Raw genomic sequence first — 26370 nt, 5'->3', positions numbered from 1 at the left:
CTGATTGTAGACCAATGAGAGAGAATGCAACTTTTCCTCTTTTTTCTTAAAAATGCACCACTTAATACTAATGTTTTTCTCTTAAAAATTCTACTTACCCTTTGATTCGCACTCTGATAAACCTGTGAAACTTTTCTCATTCCCTTTCCCCTCCCTGGGTCCTTCTTATTCCTGGTGGAAAGGGAAGATTGGTTTGAAGATACATGGCTCATTCAAGGCAGCAGAGGGGGGCTGTAGTGTAATCTAGGGTGGGGTGCAAGGGCTACAACTGCTTATACTTTGGAATATGAAAGTCATTATTATTTCAAGTCCAGAATACAGTGCTTCCCATGCAACACTTAGATTCTCAGAATTGGAATAAAGGAGTGGCATCATCAAAAATCACAGTTCCAGCCAAGAAATCCCTTCATAGAACCCTAACAAGTGGCCATCTCCATTCTGTTCAAACGCACCTATTAGTCTATTAACAGAAAGCTACTTCTTGAGAAGCTCATTCCAATTCTAATTATTAATTCTTTGTTATTGGGAGCCAGAATTTGTCTCTGTTTCCTTATAACCTCTACCCAGTGGCTCTAGTCTGACTTTTAGGTTCCAAAAAATAAAGCTTACCATTTCTCCACATGACACCCCTTCAGATATTTGCTCACGGACTAGGAGACTTAAATTCCAGTTGTTCCACACTTGGCGGGTCACTTTCCATTCCTGAGTGTTCTCATCTGTAGCTAAGGAAGTTGGTCTAGGTTATTTCTAGTTGGCAGTTTTTTAACTGTCTTATTATACTGCCATGTAATTGAAATCATTCACCTTTAAGTCAACTAGAATGTAACAAGTATCAATTCTGGACTACACCATCCTTTAAAGAAATGAAATTATTATAGAAATATCCCATCTCTATAATGAGATGTCTTTGCTTACGAAGGAATCCAAACACTAGAGTACATATTAGGCAGATAAGGTGAGGAATCCTATATATTAAAAGAAAAGACTGAGATAAATCAGAAGGGAGCACTAATCAGAGCTGTGCTTATGGGTCTGACCTTCCATAGCTGCCTAAAACAGTGTTTCCAGGAATCTTAGAGAAATGAATAGGCAAAGCATTTTCTATGGAACCAGCGGGCTGGGGTCTGAAACCAGGATCAGTAGCCAGGGAGGCCCAAGGCCTGATGAGGAGTGAGTAACAGCCACAGGCTGGGAGATAAGCAGAGTTCACAAAGCCCTTGGCTCTGGACTGACTCTGTTGTATGAGTATCACAAAAATGTATTTTACTGTGGATATAAACAGTTTTAGAGGATCCTGTGCACCAGTTTATATCAGCACTATATATAAAGTACCGCTCTCTTAAACAAGCAAATAAACTTCTCTTAAAGAAATATATTTGCTGTGTCTTAAAAGCTCCCAAATAACTTTTAATGTTGGTGGAAAACAATTTCCATTGAACTCTCCAAGTGATGGATAGTCCTGATGGGGCAAGAGAGTGAAATGTCAAGATTCTTGTATAACTCCATCCCCTAATACTTCATAAAGGGAACTCAACCTGCTTCTCAGAGTTGCTTAAGCTAGAAAGCCCAAAGAGCTAGCCTTCCTTTACTGAGGAACCTAGCTCTGGCCAGTAGCTGGTTTCTCACTGACCTGGCTTCTTCTCTAAAGAAGTGTCAATGGCAATATATATATATATATATATATATATATATATATATATATATATAACCAACGCCACTGCCATCACCACCACCACCACACGCACACACACTCAAACACACACACACACACAGTCTAGTTTTCTGATTGAATATCATCCACCCTAGTCAAGAAATGCTTGTCTATGCTATTACTGAATCACACAGAAGGACTTCCCCAACTTGTCTCAGAAACTGGGCCACAAAAGATTAACAACATTTTCCATGAAAATTAGACCCAAGATAAGAGCAGCCAGCATATGGTCCCAGTGGGACTGCAAAATCAGTCCATGCTTCCTCAGTATTATGTCTACTTCACATATATTAGAGTAAACCCTGGCTGATAGAGGTCTCTCTGTCATGTTTGGACTGACTATGTAGCCCTTCGGATATGGACCTTGTCTGGTTACCTGTCCCAGAATCATCTTCTCTTGGCAGCAAGAGCCATTTGACTTGCTGTCTACAGGCTATTGAATTCAGCCCAACATTAAGCTGGTGGAATTTAAAGAGCACCAGGCCAATTTGGAATACTTTTTAAACTCTTTCTGCCAAATTTCCCCCCGCCCCACCCCCCAATTGGTCCTTTCCTTTTTTTCAAGTTCTGATAATTGTGCTTATAATTTATTTCAAAAAGTTGATAACCACCTAGCTAGCTCTTTCTCATTTTCTCTTACTGACTTCTTAGCTTTTTTCTTTAAGATATTTTTATTTTTGCATATATCCTTCTTTCATATTCATTGTCTCATTTTACTCTGCTTGTCTAACACTGTTTGCTTGTGCCCACTACCTATCATTTCGTACTCTTTAGCAATAGTTCTTTGTAGACTGAATTGCCAGTACCAATAGCCAGGCCTTTCTAAGCAGGATCTGCCCATGTTCGGGGGCCCCCAATCTTCCATTTTACCTTCATGTTTAAGTTATAATTTGCTGATTACCTCTTATGTGTACAGCACATATGGGCATGGAGGGAAGGATTTCTTAAAAGATGGACTTCACTCTATTGTCCAAGAGCTAGTAATATGGTTGGGATTATAATATTAGCACACACAGAAAGCAAAGCAACCTAAGGTGTTACATGTTCAAGTGTATCATTAGAGAAACAGAAAAATAAAAGTGCTATTTAGAGGAGGAAGCTACAGTGCTTTGTGAAAAACTGATTGTTGGAGTCCTGATAGAAATATAGGTAGAGATAAGCCCAGGTTTGGATGAGCAAAGAGAAGGGGAAGAACTTTCAGTTGAGGGAATAATCCAAGCAGATGCAGGAACAGTAAAGCATACAGATATTCATAACAAAGTTCCAGAAGGGAAGAATGACTTTCCTCACCCTTGTGTTCCCTACCAAGCCCAGCAAAAGTTGTGCATATATTCATACTCAGTAAATACTTATGGAACTGAGCAGGTTATAGAAATACCTGGGTTCCATATTGTGAATGGCCTTGAATGCCAGGCTCAAGAATTTGAACTTTGCTACCAAATAAACAGCCATTAACCTTTAATTGTTCAAGATTGACTTAGACTACAGAAGTTAAAAATAATGGAAAGACAGCAGTTCATTTAGTCTGGGGAATCTGTTAATCTCTTTATTCTTGTGTTTTGTTTAATATCGTTTCCGGGTGGATGTTCAATGGGCATCTTTTCATATAACATCATCAGAGAGCTGAGTATGTGTTGGGAAGGTTTTCATTCAAGTCATATTAAAAACACTTCTTTTCTTCCTGGGTATATTACTCATTAAAGTATGATTTCACTTAGTCTGATGGGACTGATGGATGTCTAACAGATTGTTCTCTCTTGTACTTACTAGTGGAGAGGGTTTTTTTCAGTTGTTTTTGTTCAATGAATACTTACCTGTAGACATGATGCCCCATATTGGGTCTTGGTACCAGAGGGAAGCAAGTGTGTAAGAATCCATTGACTTTTGCATTATACTGTAGACTGTTAAATTTAGGAGTAGGCTATAAAGAAGTAACTCCGAACTAAAACTTAATATCCCAAGTCTCAGCCCCAGAGATAATTTCATAAGCAATGTATTCAACCATTTTAAATTTATACTAAAAATACAAATTGCAGTTTACTGGTTTACATATATATTTCATGGGAGAGAAATCATTTTGTGCTGCTTCAATATAAGCTCACTTTTCACTGGGAAGGACAATCATACTTGAGGACAAAATGGAAAAGTCTACTCCATGCTGCAGACTTACAGAACTACTAGTAGAGGAAAAAGAAAAACAATTGTCAAATGTCCCTGAAACTACCTTGCCCTTCATTTATTACAGTATCTCGATCAAGAATCCTAATCCTTTGTTATTCCGATGAGTCCTTTATAAAAAGCTGATCCAAAAATTCTGGCCAGGACTGAGCAGCATTGTCAGGTTATAGTTTCCACATGTGGGAACTGGGGGATATGAGATGGTCTTTTGAGGTTAGGTCCTATGCATATTCAGTACATTTTAGCTTTTTATCATAGAGACTGTTTTAAATATTTTTAACTTTGGGGCAGAGGACACTCCATTAAGTAGTAAATTATACTCCCCAGCTAACTTGTGGGTCGTTTTATAACTACTCTGAAGGACAGGACTATGTAGTATAGGACACATCACTCAGGTATGGGGAAAGACTTTGGAAAGGGAACAAATATGAGTTGAAAGCACTTGATATGTCCTAGGTACTGGAATAGACGCTATTACTTCTCTCTTGCCATTATTACTGCTACTATTTCTATGGGCGACTACTGTTTAGTGAGTGGTTCCTGGGATCCAGTCACTGAGCTAAGAAATTTTACATTCCCATTTAATCTTTACAAGGATCCTGCCAAGTAGAAATGATTAACTCTCTTTTGTAAGGAGACGAGATTACCATTTTAGAGAAAGGAAATAATTTTCCCAACTTGGGGAAGATCAAATATAGAGTTAAAACCCAGATCTAAGCCACACTGACTCCCATTTTTCTGCAAGATGAGCTGATTGAGTTGGTTGCTTTTGTTGGAGTAGCTTTTCCCTGTTGGTTTTCATTAAAAAGAAGAAAAAAAAAGAGAACTAGAAACTTTTATTTAAGCTTATTTATTTATTTTGAAAAGGAGAGAGAAAAAGAGTACAGGGGAGGGGCAGAGAAAAGAAGAGAGAGAGAGAATCCCAAGCAGGCTTTGCACTGTCGTACAGAACCTGACACCGGGCTTGAACCCATGAACTGTGAGATCATGACCCAAGCTGAGACCGAGAGTCAGATGCTTAACCAACTGAGCCACCCAGGCACCCCAAGAAATAGAAACTTTTGAAAGTTTTTTAAATCTTTCAAACCATACACATATTAAGTACCTTTCAAATACTTTCACCAGATTCTCGGGGCAAAGAAGTTTTGGCAGATTATGGAAATGAGTTGAGTGGCCAAAATCCTTCTAATATGATTTCCATACAATAACCTAATAAAAAATTTAGTTACTACTGCACCCAGTATCTGCATCTCTCATTCTAATAAAAGGAAAATTCCCTGAAACAAATGAAATGGAGAAGAGAAACCAATTAAATGAATTTTGTGGAGTTTTAAAAGCCAAGTCTAGATGCTATTGAAGCAATTCAGTTGGCCGTTTTAGACATTTCTTCTGATGGCAAGTGTGAAACTTAAGAGATAGTTGCATCTGAGTTTCTTGTGATATTTGCCAGTTACTAACTGTGAGACCTGGACAACTTAACCTCTGTAAATCTCAGTTTCCTCATGTGGAATAAGGAATGTGAATTAGATGATCTTTAATATCCTTCTTGTGTTAAAATTCTCTGATTCTATGAGCATGTTTCATCTATTTCCTAATGATTCTGCTATCTAGGGAAGCTCCCATCATAGGTCTGTTTGAATACCTGCTTCAGTTGTATGTATTTATGCACACCCTACAATGTTAGAATAGCTTTCAGATTTAATATTTCCAAAAAAACTCATCCTTTCAAGATTACCCAGGAAGTGAGGAAGCTGGGATTTCAGGACTGTATAACAGGGCAAGTCAATAAAAGAACTAAGATCGGAACCAATGATCTCTGAGTCCCAAACAACTATGGGTATATTTTCCCTTCAAAGCCTTATTATTTTACAGATGCTCAAGTAAGGCAAGGTATTTTACAGAATATAAGAAATAAAATAGGATTTATACAAAATCCAATTTCAGAAATTATCAGTTTCTAATGCAACAGGTAGCCATCTGAGTCTCACTCTAAAATTTTCACAGTTGAAGATGTCTACTTCTCTCCATTGTGACATTTGAGTACTTACCATATGCCCACTTGTGTACCAGACCTTGGGGAAGCATCCCTGCCCCTTTTGGGGTGCACAGTCTTGTGAAGAAGGTGGGCACACACAGTTGATAATTTGGGTAAAACATGGTAAATGTTAAAATAAAGGTATGCATAGGATGCCATGGGAGCCTAAAAAACTTAGCCCAAACTGATACACTAGGCAGGACTGCCTAGAGAAGATCATCCCTGTCCTGAGTTGAAGAATAAGTGATTTTAAAGGTGGACAGAAAATTCTAGGAAAAGAAAAGACTGAATGCTTAGTATGAAACAACATGGGGTATGGATAACTAAAAGTAGTTCAATATTATAAATCAAACAAAGTTTGAAGTGGAGAAGCCAAAGATGGAACTGGAGACATAGGTAGAGGACCAGGTCATGGAGAGCCTAGGACTTCATCTTTTGGGCAACGGGGAACCATTGAAAACTTTTACATATAGAGTAGTCTGGTCAGAATTGCATTTGTGATGGTATACTCTGGCTGAAATTAGGAAGAAGTATGTAAGTAGGGACTGGAGACTCAAATCTGGAAGTAAGCACATCAGTTAGAAGGCTAGTATTTATAACAGTCCAGCAGAGACAGTGAGGCCAAGGCAATCAATGAGTAATAAGGATGGAAACAAGAGGATGGATTTAGTAGTATCTTTGTTAACTAATTCTGAGATTTGCTTCATCTTGGTTTGTGCTCCTTAATTTCATGTAGAGTCTATGGTAGTATATTGAGTTGGATGAAGCCAGAAGCCTCTGAGCAACATGAATTATTTAGTCTACCAGCTTTTTACCAGCTTCTGTATTCTCCAAGGGAATCTACTTGAATCTGAGCCTGGTGCTCCTGAAAACTTAGGAAGCCAGAACCTATTATTGTCTTATTTCATCCACAGTGGTCTCTGGTTCAGACTTAAATGATGTCTTTTTGCCTGGGCTCAACAGCTTGTAAGCTGTCCTCCTGTGCATACAAATAGCAAACAGATAATAAGTAGAATATTTGATGTTCTCTGCTACTTTCAAGTCATTAAAAAGAAAGAATCACATAAGTTATCCCAGTTGCCCTTGGATCCTACAGTTGAAACAAGATAAAGGGCTCTGTTTAGCTATCTGTGTAAAGCAAATATAACTTGAGAATTAAAAAAAAAAAAAAAAGTAAACACGGGCACCAAACTGAAAGCAAGAGACTCTTGAAAATACAGACTGGTATATCACTGGTTAGAATTTCCTTCATTTTGCAAAGCCACGAGCCACATGCATCAGCTCACCACAAAGTCATTAAGCCTTTTTAAGCTCAGATGAAAAACATTAACAAATACCACAAAAGGCTTTAGTATAGCCCCTTTGTTCATTCACATATGGCACTTTATAACTCCTGCGCCACTCTGGTCGTGTGTTTGTTTAAGCTGCCTCCATCAGGCTGGTCCTGAAAGAACAAAAGACATCTTGAGCAATCCTAAGCAGGAAATGGGCTAATCTAAACATGGTTTGTGACACTTTAAGTAGAATAGAAAGGGGAGGGATTGATTAGTCATTAATGTCCAATTGGCTCCATATGGATGTTGCAATAATAAAGCCTTTTTTCAGAGCAGTAGCAGAGTTATTGAATTAGAGGTTTATGTTTCCTCAGAGCTGACCTTAGGGAATTCCCTTTTGGTTCTTCTTGTTGATCTTTTAAAGAGAATGGAGTTTCCAATAGGAAAAAAATAGAAGCCTTCTCCACAATAACACTTGCTCATAATCCCGCAACTAAGGAATGTATTAATACAGCATCATTTTAATTCCTGCTATAATTTCAGTCCTTCGTGCTTTCTTTGCATCTTTGGTGGGGCAGTATTTCAGAGACCAATTAGACAGTGGCATGAACTTCATAACTGGTAATGGACTCCTCTAATGTGCTTAGCTGTGGCAGAGAAATGGCATCCTTACAGGGGGAAAATAATGTTCCTGCCAGGGAATGGTGGGCTTTGACAGTCAGTTATTTCAGATCACTGAAATAATCAGTGACTGGGGTAGCTTTCGGGTAGGGGAAGTGAACTCGACTGAAAGTCAGACGGCCTAAGTTCTAGATCTGGCTCCACTCCTTATTAGCAATATATCGTTAACTGGTTATTACAGAGGAAGGTAGCACAACCTCTCTGAGCCTTGGTTTGCTCATCTGTCAAGTGAGGCAAATATATCTACCCTCCTATCGATTTCAAAGCATTGTGAGGAGAATTCAGATAATGTATTTACTGAAAGCACTTTGTAAATATCATTGTATGTAAAACTACTTAAAACGCATGGTATGTCTGTCCTGGAAACTGACCTCCAGTTTAGTCTAGTGAAATGTCTGTTTCCCAAATTCCCAATGGAATTTTTTCATTATGTGTATACTATTCCTATCTATCTATCTATCTATCTATCCATTTATCATCTATCTATCATCTACTTATCTATCTAGTTGAACTTTAGATTCAACTTAAGTAAGGTAGTTGCTTTTAGTGGGATTAAGGAACTTTAAGATGAAATCAAGGAAATGAAAATTTACCTACGGACTTCCCCCACATTGAACAAATGAAGAATTAACACCTTAATCAAAGTACCACAGGTAATTTATCTTTTGTTCTTGTGCCACTGGTTCCTATTTTTATACCAGGCTCTAGCTCAGAAGACCTATGCATCCATATTTTGTATTTGCCTTCTTCAAATCATGGCACCCATCAATAGGTTTCTTTGCTAACCTATCCAGCTAATCTTGTATAAAAGACACAAAGAACAAACCATAGTCTTTACCCCTGGCATCCCTTCTCAGAAGATGAACACATCACCCTAATGATTAAGACTCTTGTTCAGCCATGGAATGTCTTTTCCTGCCAAGTAAACCACTAGGATAGTAAGATTGTTTTGTGTTTCATTTTGTTTTGTTTTTGTAAGAAGAAATCAAATTTGAATTCCAAGCAGGCTTCATATGATGAAAGTAAATTCACTTTCTGGCAATAAGCAGGAATGTGAAGTTAGCGGAACTTCCATAATCATAGACAGACAGTTGTCAGCCATTCCTACAGCACAGTGAGTTGGATTTCTACAATAGTAAGATTTGATGGGATAAACATGATGAAATTAATACCCTTCATCTTTCTTAATTTTTCAAGCCCCCTTCTAAAATTCCTTCATCTTCTATATTTTTGTTTCTGATGCACTCATTACCATTATTTCTATTAACCCAAATAAGGGACTATTAACTGTATCATGTAACTCTTTCCAGAATCCCACATGTGAAAATCAACTATTCTGTTGATAGACTGAAGTAGCCTAAAATACTGTGATTATCAAGCAACCCAATGGTATATATTTATGTTGCTTTTTACCAAGATGCTTTTTGCCCTACTGAATATATATACATATATACATATATATTTATCATCACTATCATCATCATTATTTTAGTCAATGAGACCAACTTTTTGAGTTTACAATGGCCAGAGTATGCTAGGTCCACAGAGGGGAAAAAAAACCTTCAGGAAAAATCACTTTTGTTTCTTTGGTTTTCTACTTTATTTTGGTTCTTTGTTTTTGCTTTTTTAAAAAACTAAGTGTTAAAACAATTTTATTTTGAATAATGTCCCTTTGCATGAAAATACTACAATTTGTCCATTTTCCAGTTATTTTCATTATTTGGTTATTATGAATAAAACTGCTATGATATTCTTGCATAAATCTATTTCTGGACAAAGTTTTTACTTGTCTTGGGTAAGTACCTACAAGTGGAAATCCTGAGTCACTGGTAAGTATATATTTTACCTTATAAGAAACTGCCAAGCCGTTTCCAAAATGGTTACACCATTTGACACATTCACCACCAATATATTAAGAGTTCCAGTTGCTCCATATTCTTGCCAATGTTTAGTGTCGTAAGCCATTCCAGTGTATAGAAAGCGGTATCCACTGTGGCTTTCATTTGTATTTTCCTGATGACTAGTGATATGGAATACCTTCTCATGTGTTCATTGTTATCAAAAGATAACTATATCTTTTGTAAAGTGTTCATGTCTTTTGCCATTTTTAAATTAGATTGATATTTTTCTGTAGTTCTTCATCTATTCTTGATATAAGTTCTTGTCAGATATGTGTATTCTGAATATTTCTTCCCAGTCTGGGCTTTGACATTTCATTTTTTAACAATGACTTGTGATGAGCAGAGTCTTAATTTGGTAAAGTTAATCTTATCATTTTTCTTATATATATAGTGCTTTATATGCTGTATCTAAGAATCTTTGCTTATTCCAATGTTACTAAAATATTCTCTTATGTATTCATTGAGTTTTTGCTTGTGGTTTGTTATGATTCACCTCAAATTAATTGTTGGGAGTAGTATGTGATAAGAGGTCAAGGCTCACTTTTTTCCACATATTTATCCACTTGTTTTAGTACTACTTGTTGAAAAGACTATCATTTCCCACTTTGACAGCCCAAGTCTTTATTGAAAATTGACCATATATGTGAAGGTTTAATTCTGGACTCTCAAATTCTGTTCTAGTGGTCGATTTGTCTATGTCATGCTGTCTTTTTAAGTCTAGTTTGTTTGTTTTTTTTACAAATGTTACAAAGTATTTGTACTGTAAATCTTGAAATTGAGTAGTGTGAATTCTCCAACTTTTTCAAGTTTGTTTTGGCTGTTCTTACTGCTTTATTTTTTATGTAAATTTTAAAATCAAGTTGTCAATTTCTAAAAGAAATTGTCTTTCAGAGATTTTTTATTGAGGATGGGTTGAATACGTAGATAAATTTGGAAAGAATTAATATCTTAACAATTTGGACTCTTTTGATCTACGAACATGGTGTATTCCTCCATTTATTTAGGTCTTCTTTAACTCAAAAATGTATTGTTTTTAGTGTAGAGGTCTTGCATACTTTTTTGGTTCTATCTATTTGTGAGTGTTTTATTTTCTGATGCTATTATGAATGAAAACCTAAAAAAATTATTTTCTAGTTGTCTGCTGCTAGTATATAGGAATACAATTGATTTCTGTACTTTTATATTGTATAATGCAGTATTGCTAAATTCACTTACTAGTTTTAGTAATTATCTTGCAGGTTCCTTAGGATTTTCTATATAAACAATTATATCATCTATGAATACAAATAGAATTACTTATTCTTTTCCAATTTGATGCTTTCTATTTCTTTACCTGCAGAAGTGTGTTGATAAGCGATGGTAAGAGTAGACATCCCTTGCCTTGTTCTTCACTCTTAGGGGAATAAGTATGATGTCCTACAGGTTCTTTTTAAATGCCCCTTATCACACTGAGGAGGTTCTCTTCCATTACTAGTTTCCTGTGGGCTTTTAACATGAGTGGGTATTGAATTTTGTTAAAACCAGTTTCTGAATCTATTGTGATGATCATGTTTTTTCCCTTTGTTTTGTTATATAGTGAATTACATTGCCTGATTTCACAAGTTAAATTAATGTTATATTCCTGAGATAAATTCTACTTAATCATGATTTATTATCTCTTTTACATATTGCTGGATTTAATTTGCTAATATTTCATTAAGAATTTTTGCACTTATGTTCAAATCTTTGTCAGGGTATGATGCCACCTCATAAAATAAATTTGGGGCCACTCTTTCCAACTCTACTTATCCAATTTTGTATAAAATTATTTTAATTTTTCTTTAAGTGTTTGAAAGAGTTAGCAGTGAAACAATTTGGGACTGAATTTTTCTTCATGAGAAGGTTGTTGGTTATAAATATAGTTTCTTTATTAGCTATACTAGTATTTAGGTTTTCTATTTGTTCTTGAGTAAATTTTAGTAGTGTGTGTCTTTCAAGAAATTTATTCATTTTATCTGTTTTTAAGTTTATTGGAATTAAGTTATTTACAATAGTCTTTTATTATTCTCTTAATGTGAGTAATATCTATAGTAAAATTCCCTCTTTCAATCCAAATACTGGTATTTTTGTTTTCTCTCTTCGTTGATCAGTCTTACTAGGGGTTTATCAGTTTTATTGATCTTTTTGAATGATTAATCCTTGGCTTTGTAAATTGTCTTTATTGTATCTGTTTTGTATTTCATTGATTTCAACTCTATCCATGCTGAATCTGTGATTTTATTTGAATTATTTAATTTGTTTATATTTAAGGTCATTATTGAATTTGATGGGCTTAAGTCTTACAATTTGCTATTTTTTCTTCTGTTTTTGTTATTGTTGTTATTGTTATTATTATTATTATTATTATTATTATTATTATTATAATTATTATTACAGTTTTATTTCTCTAGAGCAGTAAGATTCACAGTAAATTTGAGGGAAAGATACAGGGATTGCCCTTTCCCCCACACATGCATGGGCTTTCCTGTTGTCAACATACGCCACCAGAGTGGTACATTTGTTGAAATGGATGAACCTATCTTGACATATCATAATGACCCAAAGTTCATAGTTTACCTTAGTGTTTACTCTAAGTATTGCACATTCTATGGATTTGGACAAATGTATAGTAACATATATCCATCATTAGGAATCATACAGAGTATTTTCGCCGTGCTAAAAATCCTCTGTGTCTTGTCTGTTCATCACTCCTTCCCTGACCCATGGCAACCACTGATCATTTTACTGTCTCCTTTTCAGTCCTTTTTCAGTCTTCCATTTGAATTATTCTACTGGCATGTTAGCTATACCTTTCTGTATTTTGTTTACTTGTTGTTTCCAGTGATTTACTATGAATCTTTGAGTCTTCTTACAGTTAAAATTATACCACTTTTTATAAAATAAACCGTTAACAACTTAATACCAGTTAGTACCTTATCCTTTGTGCTAATGTGCCATTGTTCTCATGTTTTACTTCTTATAAGTCCCACAGTACAGTGTTATATTTTATATTAAATAGTTCCTTGTCTTTTAAAAACATATACAAAATCAGCTGTTTATTAATGAAATCCAGAGAGGAAACAAAGAGGGATTTTTTTGTTTTTATTTTTTTAGTCACATTTATCATTGTTGATGCTCTTCCTTTCCTCATGAATATCTAAGTTTCTGTCAGAAATTATTTCCCTTCATCTTGAATGATTTTTTTGAATATCTCTTTTGGTATGAGTCTGCAAGTAATACATTTTTTCAGCTTTTATTTATCTGAAAATATATTTCACATTTGTCTTTGGAGAATATGTTCTGAATTTGAGCCATCTCTGAATTGATTTATTTAATTTCAGCATTCTAAAGATGTTCTTTAGTCTTCTAGCCTTCATTGTTTCTTATGAATAATTAATGATTATTTATATTATTGTTACTTTGTATGTAATGTGCCCTGTTTCTCTGAAATTTTCCCTTTGTCTTTGGTTTTCAGCAGTTTGACTAGTGTCTAGGTATAGTTTTCTTTGTATTTATTCTAACTGCACTTACCTGAATATCTTGAACCTGTAAGTTGATGATTCTCACCAAATTCAGATAATTTTCAACCAGTGTTTCTTCAGATATTTTTCAGTCATGATTCTCTCTCTCTTCTACCTGGAACTTCAGTTACACATATTCTAGGACTCTTAGTGTTGTTCTACATATTGCTGAGTCTCTGTTTATGTTTTTAGCTTTTTTATTCCTTTTGATTTTGATTTTTTTTTTTTAATGTTTGTTTATTTTTGAGAGAGATAGAGACAGAATGTGAGCAGGGGATAGGCAGAGAGGGAGGGAGACACAGAATCCAAAGCAGGCTCCAGACTCTGAGCTGTCAGCTCAGAGCCCAACGTGGGGCTCAAACTCACAAACTGTGAGATCATGACCTGAGCTGAAATCGGAAGCTTAACCGACTGAGCCACCCAGGCACCCCTCTTTTGTTGTATTTTCAACTTCACTGACCCTTTATCTGCACTCCAAACTTCTGTGAAATCCAATCAGTGAATTTTCATGTCAAATATATTTTGCAGTTCTAGAATTTCCATTTCTCTTTCAAGTTTCATTTCCCTGCTGAAGCATCCCCTGACCCTGTCTATGTATTCATTATGATAATCTTTTCTTTTAAGTTCTCAAACATATTTATAATGGTTACTTTAAAGCTCTTGTTTGTTAATTACACTATGTGAGTCATCTCAGTTTCTCCTTCTGTTGAGGTTTTATTTGTTTGTTCTGTTTTGTTTGGTTGTTATTATCTCTGGGTCATATTTTAGTGGGTTTTTTTTTTGTACAACTAGTAATCTTTTACTGTATATTGCATACTGCAGATTATAAATTATAGGTTTATTATCAGTTCATTAGTAATCATTGAGATTTATTGAGAATTATTCAGAGGTAATTTCTCATTTGATTTCCATTTTGATGTCTTCTTGAATATATTTGTTCATGTCACTCCCCCACTTAAAAACTTTGAAGACTTCTTCACTTGGCATTCAAGGTACCTAGAAATCTGTCTTCTACTTCTCTAATTTCCCCTATATTCTTCTATAAGCCCAAGCCAGAGTCAGCTTCTTTTTATTCCCTAAAACTCTACCACCATTTTGTTGTATCTCTGTGTCTTTATTCACACAGATTCTCCAGCCTAGAATACTTTCGCACCCATACCTGCTGGTAAATTTTTCCTCTTCCTTTAAGATGCTGCTCAAGCACCGCTGCATCTCTGAAGCCTCCCTGATATTCATCTCTGTTCCTTCCAACAACATTAGTAGCCCCTCTCCTCTGCTTTCATAGTACTTTTAAATTACCTTTGTTGGCACTTATGCTGTTTTGTAATTTTCTGTTTATGTGTCTGTTTCCCTCACTGGACCAAATCCCTTTAAAAAAAGGCACATGTGTTATCATTCTTTGTATACCCAATCACAATGTTGGGTCTATCTGAAATTTGTCAGAAGTGTTTGCTGAATTAATGCATAAATAAATGATTACTAGGCACATTATAGAATTAGCCAAAGTTCTTCTTTAGGGAAGAACACACATACCAAACACTTACCACTTACTCATTCACTCATATAACCCTTGGAATTTACCCAGGAAGGGGGCCTCTCTAGGATTAGTTCAGGACCATTGCCATAGGCTATGATGGTTACACTGGCCTTCTTTCCAGCCCACCTGGAAAAACTCAACTTTCTGTCTTCATTTTAAATCATTTAAATCACAGATTCCTAAGGAGGTCTTTGCCTTGGCAATTTCTGTTTTCTACCCATAGACTATCTTTCTTTGTCTAACTGAAAGTTTGCCTTTACTGAACTACGATATGGGAGACAAAGGATGAATTAATCAAACCAAGCCCCCTGGAGAAGTTGAAGAGAGCAGGAATTCCTGGTGTACAGGGAACAGTTCTTTCCCGTGGTGCCTAGTGTGGTGCTATTGACCTCCTGGCCTTTCAGTACCTGTCATTTATGATTTCTATTGCTTTTAATTAAAGACACTTAGGTCGGCCTGAAAGTAGTAGTCTCTAGGTACATAGCTTTTGGTCTAGGCTTTCTCTAACTGCTTTCCATGAGGAGATGTATCATGAACATTGAACTCACAAATGATTCCTCTGCTCTTAAAAGTAAAAGGCACTTAGGGGTGCCTGGGTGGCTCGGTCGGTTAAGCATCCGACTTCGGCTCAGGTCATGATCTCACTGTCCGTGAGTTCGAGCCCCGCGTCAGGCTCTGTGCTGACAGCTCAGAGCCTGGAGCCTGTTTCGGATTCTGTGTCTCCCTCTCTCTCTGCCCCTCCCCTGTTCATGCTCTGTCTCTCTCTGTCTCAAAAATAAATAAACGTTAAAAAAAATTAAAAAAAAAAAAAAAAAGTAAAAGGCACTCCATCATAGAATTGTGAGACATTCCCTAGGACCATTCTGGATTCTGACGGAGAGCACTGACTATTTATTTATTTATTTATTTATTTATTTATGTTTATTTATTTTTATGAGAGAGAGAGACAGAGTGCAAATGGGGGAGGGACAGAGAGAGGGAGACAGAATCTGAAGCAGGCTGCAGGCTCCGAGCTGTCAGCACAGAGCCAGACTTGGGGCTCGAATTCATAAACTGTGAGATCATGACCTGATCTGAAGTCGGACACCAAACAGACTGAGCCACCCAGGCACCGCTTATTTATTTATTTTTGAAGTTTGTTTGTTTGTTTGTTTGTTTACTGAGAGAGAGAGAGAGAGAGAGAGGAGAGAGAGAGAGAGAGAGAGAGAGAGAGAGAGGAGGGAGGGCAGTGGGGGAGGGGCAGAGATAAAGGGAGAAAGAGAATCCTAAGCAGGTTCCACACAGCACAGAGCCTGACACAGGGCTCAATCTCACAAACTGTGAGATTGTGACCTGAGCCCAAATCAAGAGCTGATGCTTAACCAACTGAACCACCGAGGTGCCCTAGTATTGGCTATTTTAGAATGAAGTGCTTTTTTTTTTTTTTTTTTTTTTAGCTTGGTGTTATTTTCAAAAATGAATGAAGCAGTATGAAGTTACACTTGATATGTAGATTTTAATTATAACAGAAAGTGGATTTTAGGCTTCAAATGTTCAGACTAATAATAGCACACCTTTTGAAAACAATTCTATAGTATCCTATAGAATCTTCCTCATGTGTTTAAAAAGGTTTATATAATATACAATCTTCATTTTAAAATTTTGGACTTTATACACACATATCCAGTCATATGTATTTCTACTGCTGCCACAATAATTCCCTAATCATTTTGTCTTATGAAGCAAAGTTTAGGTAAGTTAAGGAGCACTTTCTAAATATTCTTTTGGTTTTGTGCCCTCTTAATACTTTCTTAAAATTCTGACTCTGATCACATATCAGTCCAGTATAAAAGTGGTTTCAAACCTTGGTCTCCCTGGATAAGTCTCTACTCAAATCTTGGTTCATTGATATAACATTCCTAATTTAGCTCATTCATTTCTATGTCCTCATTCATTTTTACTTGACTTTCCTTGGAAGAGAGGAGAGGAGGCAAGATAAAAGAGATGCATTTTCTATTTCTTAATTCACATTTTTATACTTTGTACTGTGCTTGAATTTCTCAATTTATGGTGAGTCCCAGATATCTGCTCTGTAAATGAATTCAATGTCATGCAGACAACATGCACTATGGGAGAAAGGGGCAAGGTTGATGTAGGGTAGTTGGTGGGGTGAGACCTGAGCTCTGTTCCTTGAAAGAAGAATAGGAAGTGTTTGTTAAGACTGAGGTACAGAATGAGAGGGAGAGAGATTGGGCATATATGTATGGCATGTCTGAGAGAATCAACTGGTATGGAGTAGAGGATCTACTAAGAGCCGAGTCTGAAAAGCCACCATGATTTCCATCAGTCCATAGGAGAGTAAAACTTCCCATTCACAATGAAATACATCTTTTAAATCAACAAATAAATGGAAGCTGACTATTTGGTTTTGCTAGAGGTAGAGAGAAAGCTAGGATGGTAAAAGCAAATCTCAAATGTTAATCACCTGTGGCATAGTAGTTACCTTAGAATACTATTGAAATGTTTTTGCCTCTGACATTCTCCACAAGCCTGTCTCCTTTTATGTGCATGCATGCAAGTATATAAATTGCTGAATCCATGTCAGTTGTAAAGTAATGGCACTGAGGGCATCATAAATTACCATGGTGATCCTCAGGAGAAGACACTGTCGTATCTGAATGAGTGTTTCACTTCCAGAGTAATGTATGCCTTCATCTGGCCCAGCAGTCAGCATATTGCCCTGTGTTGATGGATATTGTCAGCTGGAAGCTACACTACATTTCACTGCACAATAAACATGGCTGTCAAACCCATATAAAGTGAAATCAATTTATCCTGTATGGTCAGTGCATTTTAAATGAAATTAATGTACTGTGGGTATGGTGGCAAAAAGGTAGCAGATTAGTTATGCATCTTGGGATCCGAGACGTTTCATGTAAGGGATCATTCTGTCTAGTAGGCCTAAAAGAAGGGCTCTTTATAAAATATATTATTTTTGCATGGTCTTCACAAAGTGGCCCCACTGCCCTCTTTCATGTTTAGAAAAGAATTGATAATATTAGCCAGTCGGGGCCCCTTTATCCTGTCTTTTGTTTGCTATAAATGATGATCATATTTGTCAAATAATAGTGCACTTTAATGTTCTAATTTATTACTAGCTCTGACACAAACAAATTTCTACTTAATCAAGGTATCTAGAAATAGAGTAGAAGGGCCAGAGATTGATTGGGTCATGTTGTTCCTGTATAATCACTCCACTGAGCTGAAAGGCTTTACTTTTTCCAGAAAGTGGAAATGTTGGTTTTAATGTGTATTTTGCTTCTAAACTTTTGGGAGTTGGCTTTCCTGTTTATGCAGCAGAAAACCTGGCTGAGGCCATCAGTCGAACCACTTTACGTTTAACTATAGAAGTTTTCAATCTATAGGGGGATATGTCGTAGATGCCACACTGCAAAGCGTATATCAGTATGTGACACTAGCAGCGTTCTTGAAAACAAGCAAAAGCTGTGTCCATTCATTTATTCACTCATTTACTCATTCACCAATTTAACATATTTTACTAATTCAATCTCTATATGCCAAGTGCTTCACCAGAGCCTAGGGAGACAGCAGTTGAAGGAGAGCCAGTTCCTGCCTTATTGTCAAGGAACTTTCAATCTAGCATGTTACTAGCTAGAGTCATCTCTTCAGAAACTATAAAATATCAGAGGTTTAGATAGAGTTTCATAGGGGAATGTTAAAGGACTACGCTTAAACAGCAGACAACTGTATCAGGACCCTTGAAATAAATGCCTTTGAGTCTACTAGTTTGCATATAAGTTGAAAACCAATCTTTTACTTAATAAATATTTATTGAATATCTACAATGTGGGAAATCCCGGGGATACAAGAATGAGTAAAACAGAAACACCAACTTTAGGGGTTTCATATTCCTTTGGATGGAGTGGAAAGATTAGAGAGAGATAGTCACATAAACAAGTAATTTCATGTAGCATAAAAGAAAAAGGAATGAGTGCAGCCTGGGGAACGTCATTGTGAATGCTGCTCCAATGGCTTGAATTACCCTTCCCGTCTGCCTCCCCCTATTCACGCGATAATTTTTATTCATCCTCCACAAGAGAGCTTACCCTTCACCTTTTCTAAGAGGCATTTGCTGACTGTCTTGTCTGATGCCCTTCTGGTACCCTGTATACTGCAGTATTACAGCATTTATCACACACTATTATAACTGCCTGGGGCCCGTATCCCCTCTGATCTGTGCGCTCCTTAAACGCAGGGATTGCTTTTATTTACCTTTGCATCCCTAGCCGCTGCCATAATGCCTAACTCATAGTAATTGCTCAATTAATATTTTCTATTGAATTTACTAATTCATGAAGCACACCACACGTGACTAGGTCTTGAAGGATGAGTGGGACTTAGTGGGACCTAGTGAAGGAGTAGAAAGGGCTTCCAGGCAGCGAGAGGAGTGCTGGAGAGGGCACAATATTGTGAAAGAGAATTCTATTTGAGGTAAAGAGATAGTTTGAAGTGGCTGCGGTTTTTGGCAAATGAGGCTAAGATGATAGGTGAGAGCCTGCTTTTGAAGGGAAGACTCGCATCAGGAAAGGTTACCATAAAATAATGCCAGTCATTGCACAATCACCACCTGCAAGTGCCTGTAGTAAAAATGTACTAGGTGCATAAAACATACAAAATTAATTCTGCCCAGTGTGTCTTTGAGGCCTCCATCAGAAGGGCCTATAGAATTGTCATTTGAAACTGTCTTCTTCCAAGAGGTCACTTAAAACGAAGAGAAGGGCGTAGGGAAAACAGCTGAACCAGGCGGCAAGCTGTGTTACGTTACTCAGATAATAATGTTTGCACCCATCTTGTTCTTCCTGCCCTGACATTACAGGAAGTAAAGCAATGAATGGCTCTGCAGCTAAACTACAGCAGTATTATTGTTGGCCAACAGGAGGCGCCACTGTGGCTGAAGCACGAGTCTACAGGGATGCCCGCAGCCGGGCCAGCAGCGAGCCACACATCAAGCGACCAATGAATGCTTTCATGGTTTGGGCGAAGGATGAGAGGAGGAAAATCCTTCAGGCCTTCCCCGACATGCATAACTCCAACATTAGCAAAATCTTAGGTGAGTGCAGTCGCTGATACTGACCTCCTACCCTGTGAGTGCCCCCCAGAGTGGAAAACAGGGGCATAACTTGTCACCTAAGGGAGACCGTGGTTTGCAGAGGTTAGATGTAGCTCAGCAAGCTGCCACAAGAGACTTCGTCACCATCTCTGTGTCCCCCACCCTTCAGTGTGACATTTAGGTTTAGGGGTTGTGTATCCACGAGGTGCCAGGGAAGGACTGACTAAAAAACTTATTTTAGAGACAAAACTATTTATAGTGTGTTAATACTGTGAATTTGGCAACTGTGAAAGGTACTGCTAAACCGGATTGGTGGAGACAAGCCTTATCTCCTTTTCTTATTCAGTCTTCTTAAATCCCTAAGTTGCTCCGAAACCTTGGAAACATTCACAGATCCTACAGTTTTCTGCTTTAGTGTTCTTGGGTTCATATATCCTTCTGAAAGGACTCATCAGGAACTAGGGTGAGCCCCAAAATAGTGTGAAATTCATGGAGTGTTGAACAGTGCCTCTAATGATAACTTTAAAACTTGTAAAATGAAACTACATTTACTTTAATAAGATATGACGAGTTCAAATTTCATAGCAGTGAGTTGAACACATAGACCACAGGGCAGAGGCCCGTTTTGTGGTAAATTGCCAGAGTGATTCTCCTGTTTCTCAGGATTAAACTCAAACCTCGTTCTATTAGTGTAAAGCCTGCTAGTGCAGATTATACAGTTTGGAATTATTGTGTTCAACATATTGAACATATTTTATTCAACATGTAGCATTACAGTCAACATGTTTCCTCTTTAAAAAGAAAAAACACAGAAGGCACTGTTCTATTTAAGCTGTCATGATGTGACAAAACCTCAAAGGGAGCCGTTTAAGAAGCTGAAAAACATTACAGACTTAAACTGTGGTTTTCATTTTTTAAATGTTTTGTTCAAAAGCAATAAATATTTAACCTTAGTAAATATCAGTGATCTGGACATACACAAATACACGTTTTGTCACTGCATAAATAATTTAACTTGATTCTGAGACATTGTGAGGCAGTAACCTCTAAGAAAATTTAAAACACACATAAGATCAAATAGTGGTGAAATGTTAAAAAGTAAGTTTTTCCCTTTTATTCCTTGAGATATTTGAATTTCAAGATGGATGCCAAATGTCACTACAATTAGGTAGGGTTTTATGTTTAGAGTTTCTGAGATATACACAGGGATAGTATTATTCTTTTGAATTTAAGTACCTTTGAAACCAAAAGGTTCCTGATGGACATGTTAATTTTGTTTTTCTAATTAATAGACATTTAAAAGAAAATCAGTTTCTCTGTCCTTGAATTTGGTACCTAATTTTGAAATTTTCTTTTCTTCTTCTTCTTCTTCTTCTTCTTCTTCTTCTTCTTCTTCTTCTTCTTCTTCCTTTGCCATTTTAGTAGCAGCATGAGTAAGCTCTCAGATGGGCATAGAAACTCTCTGTTTCCATCTTGGCAGCTGTAGGGAATCTATATTCTTGGTGTGCACCCTGTGAAAAAAAATTATTAAGAATATAGTAAGTGTATTCATTAAAATATAAACTTTGAAGCACAAGCATTTCAAGAGTGCCAAGAATCCTCTGTTAACTGGGGCTTTAAGCTACTGGGAGTCAGCAGAACACGGAGAAGTCTGTCTGTGTAGACTTTCTACACAACTTTTGCACAACAATCAGGAAAGAACAGGGATGGATGTGCTATTAAAGCAGACCAGGATACTGCTGGCTACAGAGAAGATTTGTACGACTTTCCATTTGTTTATGTATGAAAAATCTCCACTGAAGATTAGCTAACATCCAGTCAGCACAGCTGTTACCGCTTTATTCACCAGCGACACACAAAAATGCAATTTGATACATGTAAAAAAACACATCCCTTCTTTGTCAAGTGTTTAGGTAATTCTTTATAAACAATATTAGAGAAGTGAATACTTTTCCTTCTTCCTCTATAAACCACATTAAAAATTTTTGTGCTGTCATTGGTACAGCTCTGAATGAACATTTGTAGTACTTGAAAATGGTATATATCATTCCAACTGTACCTTCCGGTTCGAAAGCTAGAACTTAAGTAGAGTTTAGGCTTTTTAATTACCCTAGGCCAGGGGAGACAGTGCGCACAGTGGGTTTTTATATATGGAAGGATACCACATCCGCCGACACCTTCTCAGTAAGTAGCTTCCCTAAAGATGCCTGGACAAGTTGACAGACGTTTGAATCTCTGAAAGCAGGAGAGCTTTTTCTGAGAATCCTGTCAGCCTTGAGAGTATGCTTTGGAAGTTTCAGTTTTTCACCCTTTGAGAGATAGACGACCAATAGATGAGGGAAAGACATTGGTGTAGGAGGCGATCTTTAAGCAGCAGAGACATGTTTTAAAATAATATACTTTTTGTAGCACCAGCTTTAAGTCATTGAAAGAAATAATGTAATAAATGTTGCCATATACAAAATTATTCTTTGCTCTATGGTCTATACAAGACTGCTGGGGAGGCTCAGTGGGATGCAGTGGTAGGAGCTACCCAGAGCCACAGGTGAGTAAAGCGGTGGGAAGGTATACCCAGTAGTTTCCATGAATATGTTGCCTTGACCACTTGGGTACTTAACGGCTGTTTTTGTTTAGGGTCTCGCTGGAAATCCATGTCCAACCAAGAGAAGCAACCTTACTATGAAGAGCAGGCCCGGCTAAGCAAGATCCACTTAGAGAAGTACCCGAACTATAAATACAAACCTCGACCGAAACGCACCTGCATTGTTGATGGCAAAAAGCTCCGGATCGGGGAATATAAGCAACTGATGAGGTCTCGGAGACAGGAGATGAGGCAGTTCTTTACCGTGGGGTGAGTGTTCCTGAATGTGGCCACCTGGGCTTTCCCCTCCCACTAGGAAACCACAGGATGGCTACTGGCAGTGTATTTGGGAAGGAGTTTGGGGAAGGAAGGAGATCAAGACCTATCCAGGGACTAGGCTGTGGTGATCTCTGCAGTGTCTCTCTCTCTGTCTCTGTCTCTCTCTCTCTCTCACACACACACACACACACACACACACGCACGTGCGCACGGTCTTGCAGCCTGGCTCCTGCTCAACACCTCAAAACAAACCTCGTCGCCCCTCTCCTTGTCTCGCAAACTAATCTTAGATGTTCAGTGCCCACACACAATGTTTCTGGTAGTTTATTTAAGCAGACATATGGGGAGAAAAAATAAAAACTAACCTTAAGAAATCCCCAGAAGCTTTCCAGCTTCTCTGGGTGGTGCTTCTGACTCTAATCACAATAGTCTGCTTTTGTTGTGGGATCTACCACAAGATAATTGGCCTTGACATTGGTTAGAGGACCTCATTTTTGGCGTAAGATCCAGAACTCCTGTTGCAGTAAATTATTCTGTGGTGGAAGCAATAACAATGTGGATTTTCTTGCTTAAATCAGAAACTAGACATGTTTTTGATATCTTCAAGTCTGATTTCATGTCATTTTGTTTAAAAATTAGGTAATAGATTTCTGGTATAAATTTCGAGTTGGCTGACTGGCTGTCTGCATTTAAAAGAGGCCCTTTGTAACCACAGCCATGGGGATAAGCGGGGATGCAGACGCCTGTAGGTTCCAGCACACCCAGACCTAGAGGCACAGGGGTGATAAACCAGAGGACCTTGCTGGAGGCACTGGCCTGAGGCGGCTGCAATCAGCTTGGGAAGATACTTGGGACGGGGCTTGAGAGAGAGAAATGGAGTTAGAGGCAGCTGGGCTCACTGTTAGCTGGGAGGAGCCATGAGGAGCTATGCCGCACGCCAGGGCACATGGGACAGCCTCACCTGGAGCTGAGAGATGTGCCTCAGAGGAAAAGTAAAGACCTGCTTAGTTTTAAAGACACTGAAAACAACAACCTCATGGAACAAAAAGTTGGTTTCAGAAGCATGTATTTAAAGCATAAAATTAATTTGGAATAGTAAATTAAAAAAAAAAAAAAAAAAACCACGCCAATGAAAGCGGTCTGGGCCATGAATCTGTGCCATACATGAGAGTGCTCTAGAGAGGAGCACTGGAGTTTGACCACGAGGTTCAAACACTGGGCCACCTGCCCGGGCAAGTTATTGAACTTCTCTGAGCCTCTGTTTCCTCGTGTGTGAAATGAAATGAATAGCGGTACTGATGTCATACAATTGTTGAGAGGATTCAATGAGGCAGTGTTTTTGAAAGTACTTTTATGGTGCTTGGTACAATATCAGTAAAGGTGATATTTTACCACTATCATCACTATTAAATACAGATTTACTATCACAATAAAACTATATTTTATTTCATACCATATAGTCAATGAACTTCTTTACTCTGTGGCAGAACTTTTGCAAGGTAAGGGAGGCTTAAGCCACTTTGTTATTTGAGAATCTCAATCTCTTAACAGATGATGACATATGCCAAAGTAGGTTTATCGAATTCTTCTGTATGGTAAATGTTTGTGTTTTTAAAAATAATACTTTTGGGGCGCCTGGGTGGCGCAGTCGGTTGGGTGGCCGACTTCAGCCAGGTCACGATCTCGCGTCTGTGAGTTCGAGCCCCGCGTCGGGCTCTGTGCTGACGGCTCGGAGCCTGGAGCCTGCTTCCGATTCTGTGTCTCCCTCTCTCTCTGCCCCTCCCCCGTTCATGCTCTGTGTCTCTCTGTCCCAAAAATAAATAAAAAACATTGAAAAAAAAAATTAAAAAAAAAAAAATACTTTTAACATCAGTAATACAATGCAATATAAGTAGGCTATTTACTGGCTATTTAGACGATTTATAAAAAATACCAATCCATAGTGCACTTTGGGAAGTAGGGTCACATGAAACAAAATACAAATTTATTTTAACTGTGTGATAAATGTCTCCTTTTAATCCTGTCTCTGAGACCATATGCAATCTCTTTTGAGCAGAGAATCAAAAGTTTAAGTTTGAGAACCTTTGCGATCCCCTCTGTTTATTCCAGTCATGTCCCTATGTATCAAGCGATATGTAATGGGTGTCTCTTGCCATAGTCTGGAAGGCTGTCAAAGGTACCATTTTAGGTCCCTGATAATTATTTGAAAATATGAGCTGTAGCAACTCTATTTAATTTATTTCCCCTTATCAAAGGGTACATTGAAGTGGCTCTGGATCAAAATAATTCAACACACAGCAATGCATGTAAAATAAAATTAAAAAAAACAACTAAAACAACTCGACAGCATCTACCTTTTATTGAAGATCTACTGCACACTAGACACTTTAGGTATATAAATCACATAATCCTCTAAATAAGGTAAAGAAAAGGTTCTGTGGCTGCCAAAAGGTCAGAAAGAGCAAGGGTTTAAATCTAGGTCTCTGCCTCCATCACGCCTAATGACTGAGGGATTGTCCTCAAAATACGTTTCTATTTTGTGCCCTATTCTGGCACAGTTATGAGTTTGGCTGTGCTATTTGAAAAAAGAGTGCCTACAACCTTTGGTTGTGGTGTATGATGGTATTAGAGGAGCTCTGAAATTTAGAGACTAAGGATTCTGTTTCCAGTAGTGCAGTGGGTCCTTTATGGAAGGACCATTTAAGACTATAGAATGGAGCTACAGATGTGCAGGCAGTGACCAGAATGTCTTATTCTTTAATTTTCAGTGCTGAGTATTTTCCTCTGCCCAGCTTTGGTAATACTTGCAATGTGAAGCCAGGTATTATTTCTACTTAAGGATTCATATTCTCTTTTAAGTAGAATTATAGATTCTACTCTAATCTATAGATTATTAACTCCCTGGGGTTCATCTTTGGAAATTCGTCTTCATTAGATGTGAGGTTATTACAAGAGGGAAAAGAAACAAGAAATTCAAAGATTGCTATTGACTTCTTGAGAGAATGGGGGTAAGATCAATTTTTATAGCTGATTTTGAAAAGACATGCATAACTTTTGAGCCAACAAAATTACGTATATTGCTCAACATTGTCATGCATTTTATTGACAATACAACTAAAAATTCAGTGAGGTAGATTTTTTTTTTACTCAGCTATTATGAAATAAATTTATCAATAATATGAAGTGGAGTAAGGTTAGCTCTTGCCTTAGATTTAACCCCTTCGATTGACAGGTTAAGTATTAGAACTTTTAATCATTTTGATGAGCACTATTAATGTTGAAATGATATTAATTAGGGTACATGTAGCTACAACATTGTCTTTTCCCAAAGAATTATGGCCAGATGCATTTCCATTTATTTGAGGTTTATTCAATAATTTACCTGTGAACTAATAGAGAATTATGCAGATACTATAAAATATCAAATTTGGGGCTACTTTTTGAGTAATAATGATAACTTTTCCAATACTTACCATATACTGTATACCGTGATGAGTGATTCATAAAGATTATTGCGAATACAACAAATAATTACAAGACAAGC

General features: G+C 37.3%; 1 protein-coding gene across 27 annotated transcripts in view; it reads left to right on the top strand.

The window, feature by feature from the left end:
• Window positions 1-26370, top strand: part of SOX6 (SRY-box transcription factor 6) — a 693774-nt gene that overhangs the window by 652555 nt on the left and 14849 nt on the right. For 23 of the 27 annotated variants that reach the window (XM_058688340.1, XM_058688339.1, XM_058688348.1 and 20 more), the window contains 2 exons: window positions 19733-19966; window positions 22601-22817. In XM_058688340.1, the coding sequence (XP_058544323.1) occupies window positions 19733-19966; window positions 22601-22817 (451 nt within the window). The remainder of the gene's footprint in view (window positions 1-19732; window positions 19967-22600; window positions 22818-26370) is intronic. The other 4 variants (XM_058688361.1, XM_058688357.1, XM_058688364.1 and 1 more) reach the window with 1 other exon arrangement.

This window comes from Neofelis nebulosa, chromosome 10 (assembly GCF_028018385.1).
Source record: "Neofelis nebulosa isolate mNeoNeb1 chromosome 10, mNeoNeb1.pri, whole genome shotgun sequence".
In the NCBI taxonomy this organism is placed as follows: domain Eukaryota; kingdom Metazoa; phylum Chordata; class Mammalia; order Carnivora; family Felidae; genus Neofelis; species Neofelis nebulosa.
This window is presented reverse-complemented; position numbering and strand designations above follow the sequence as displayed.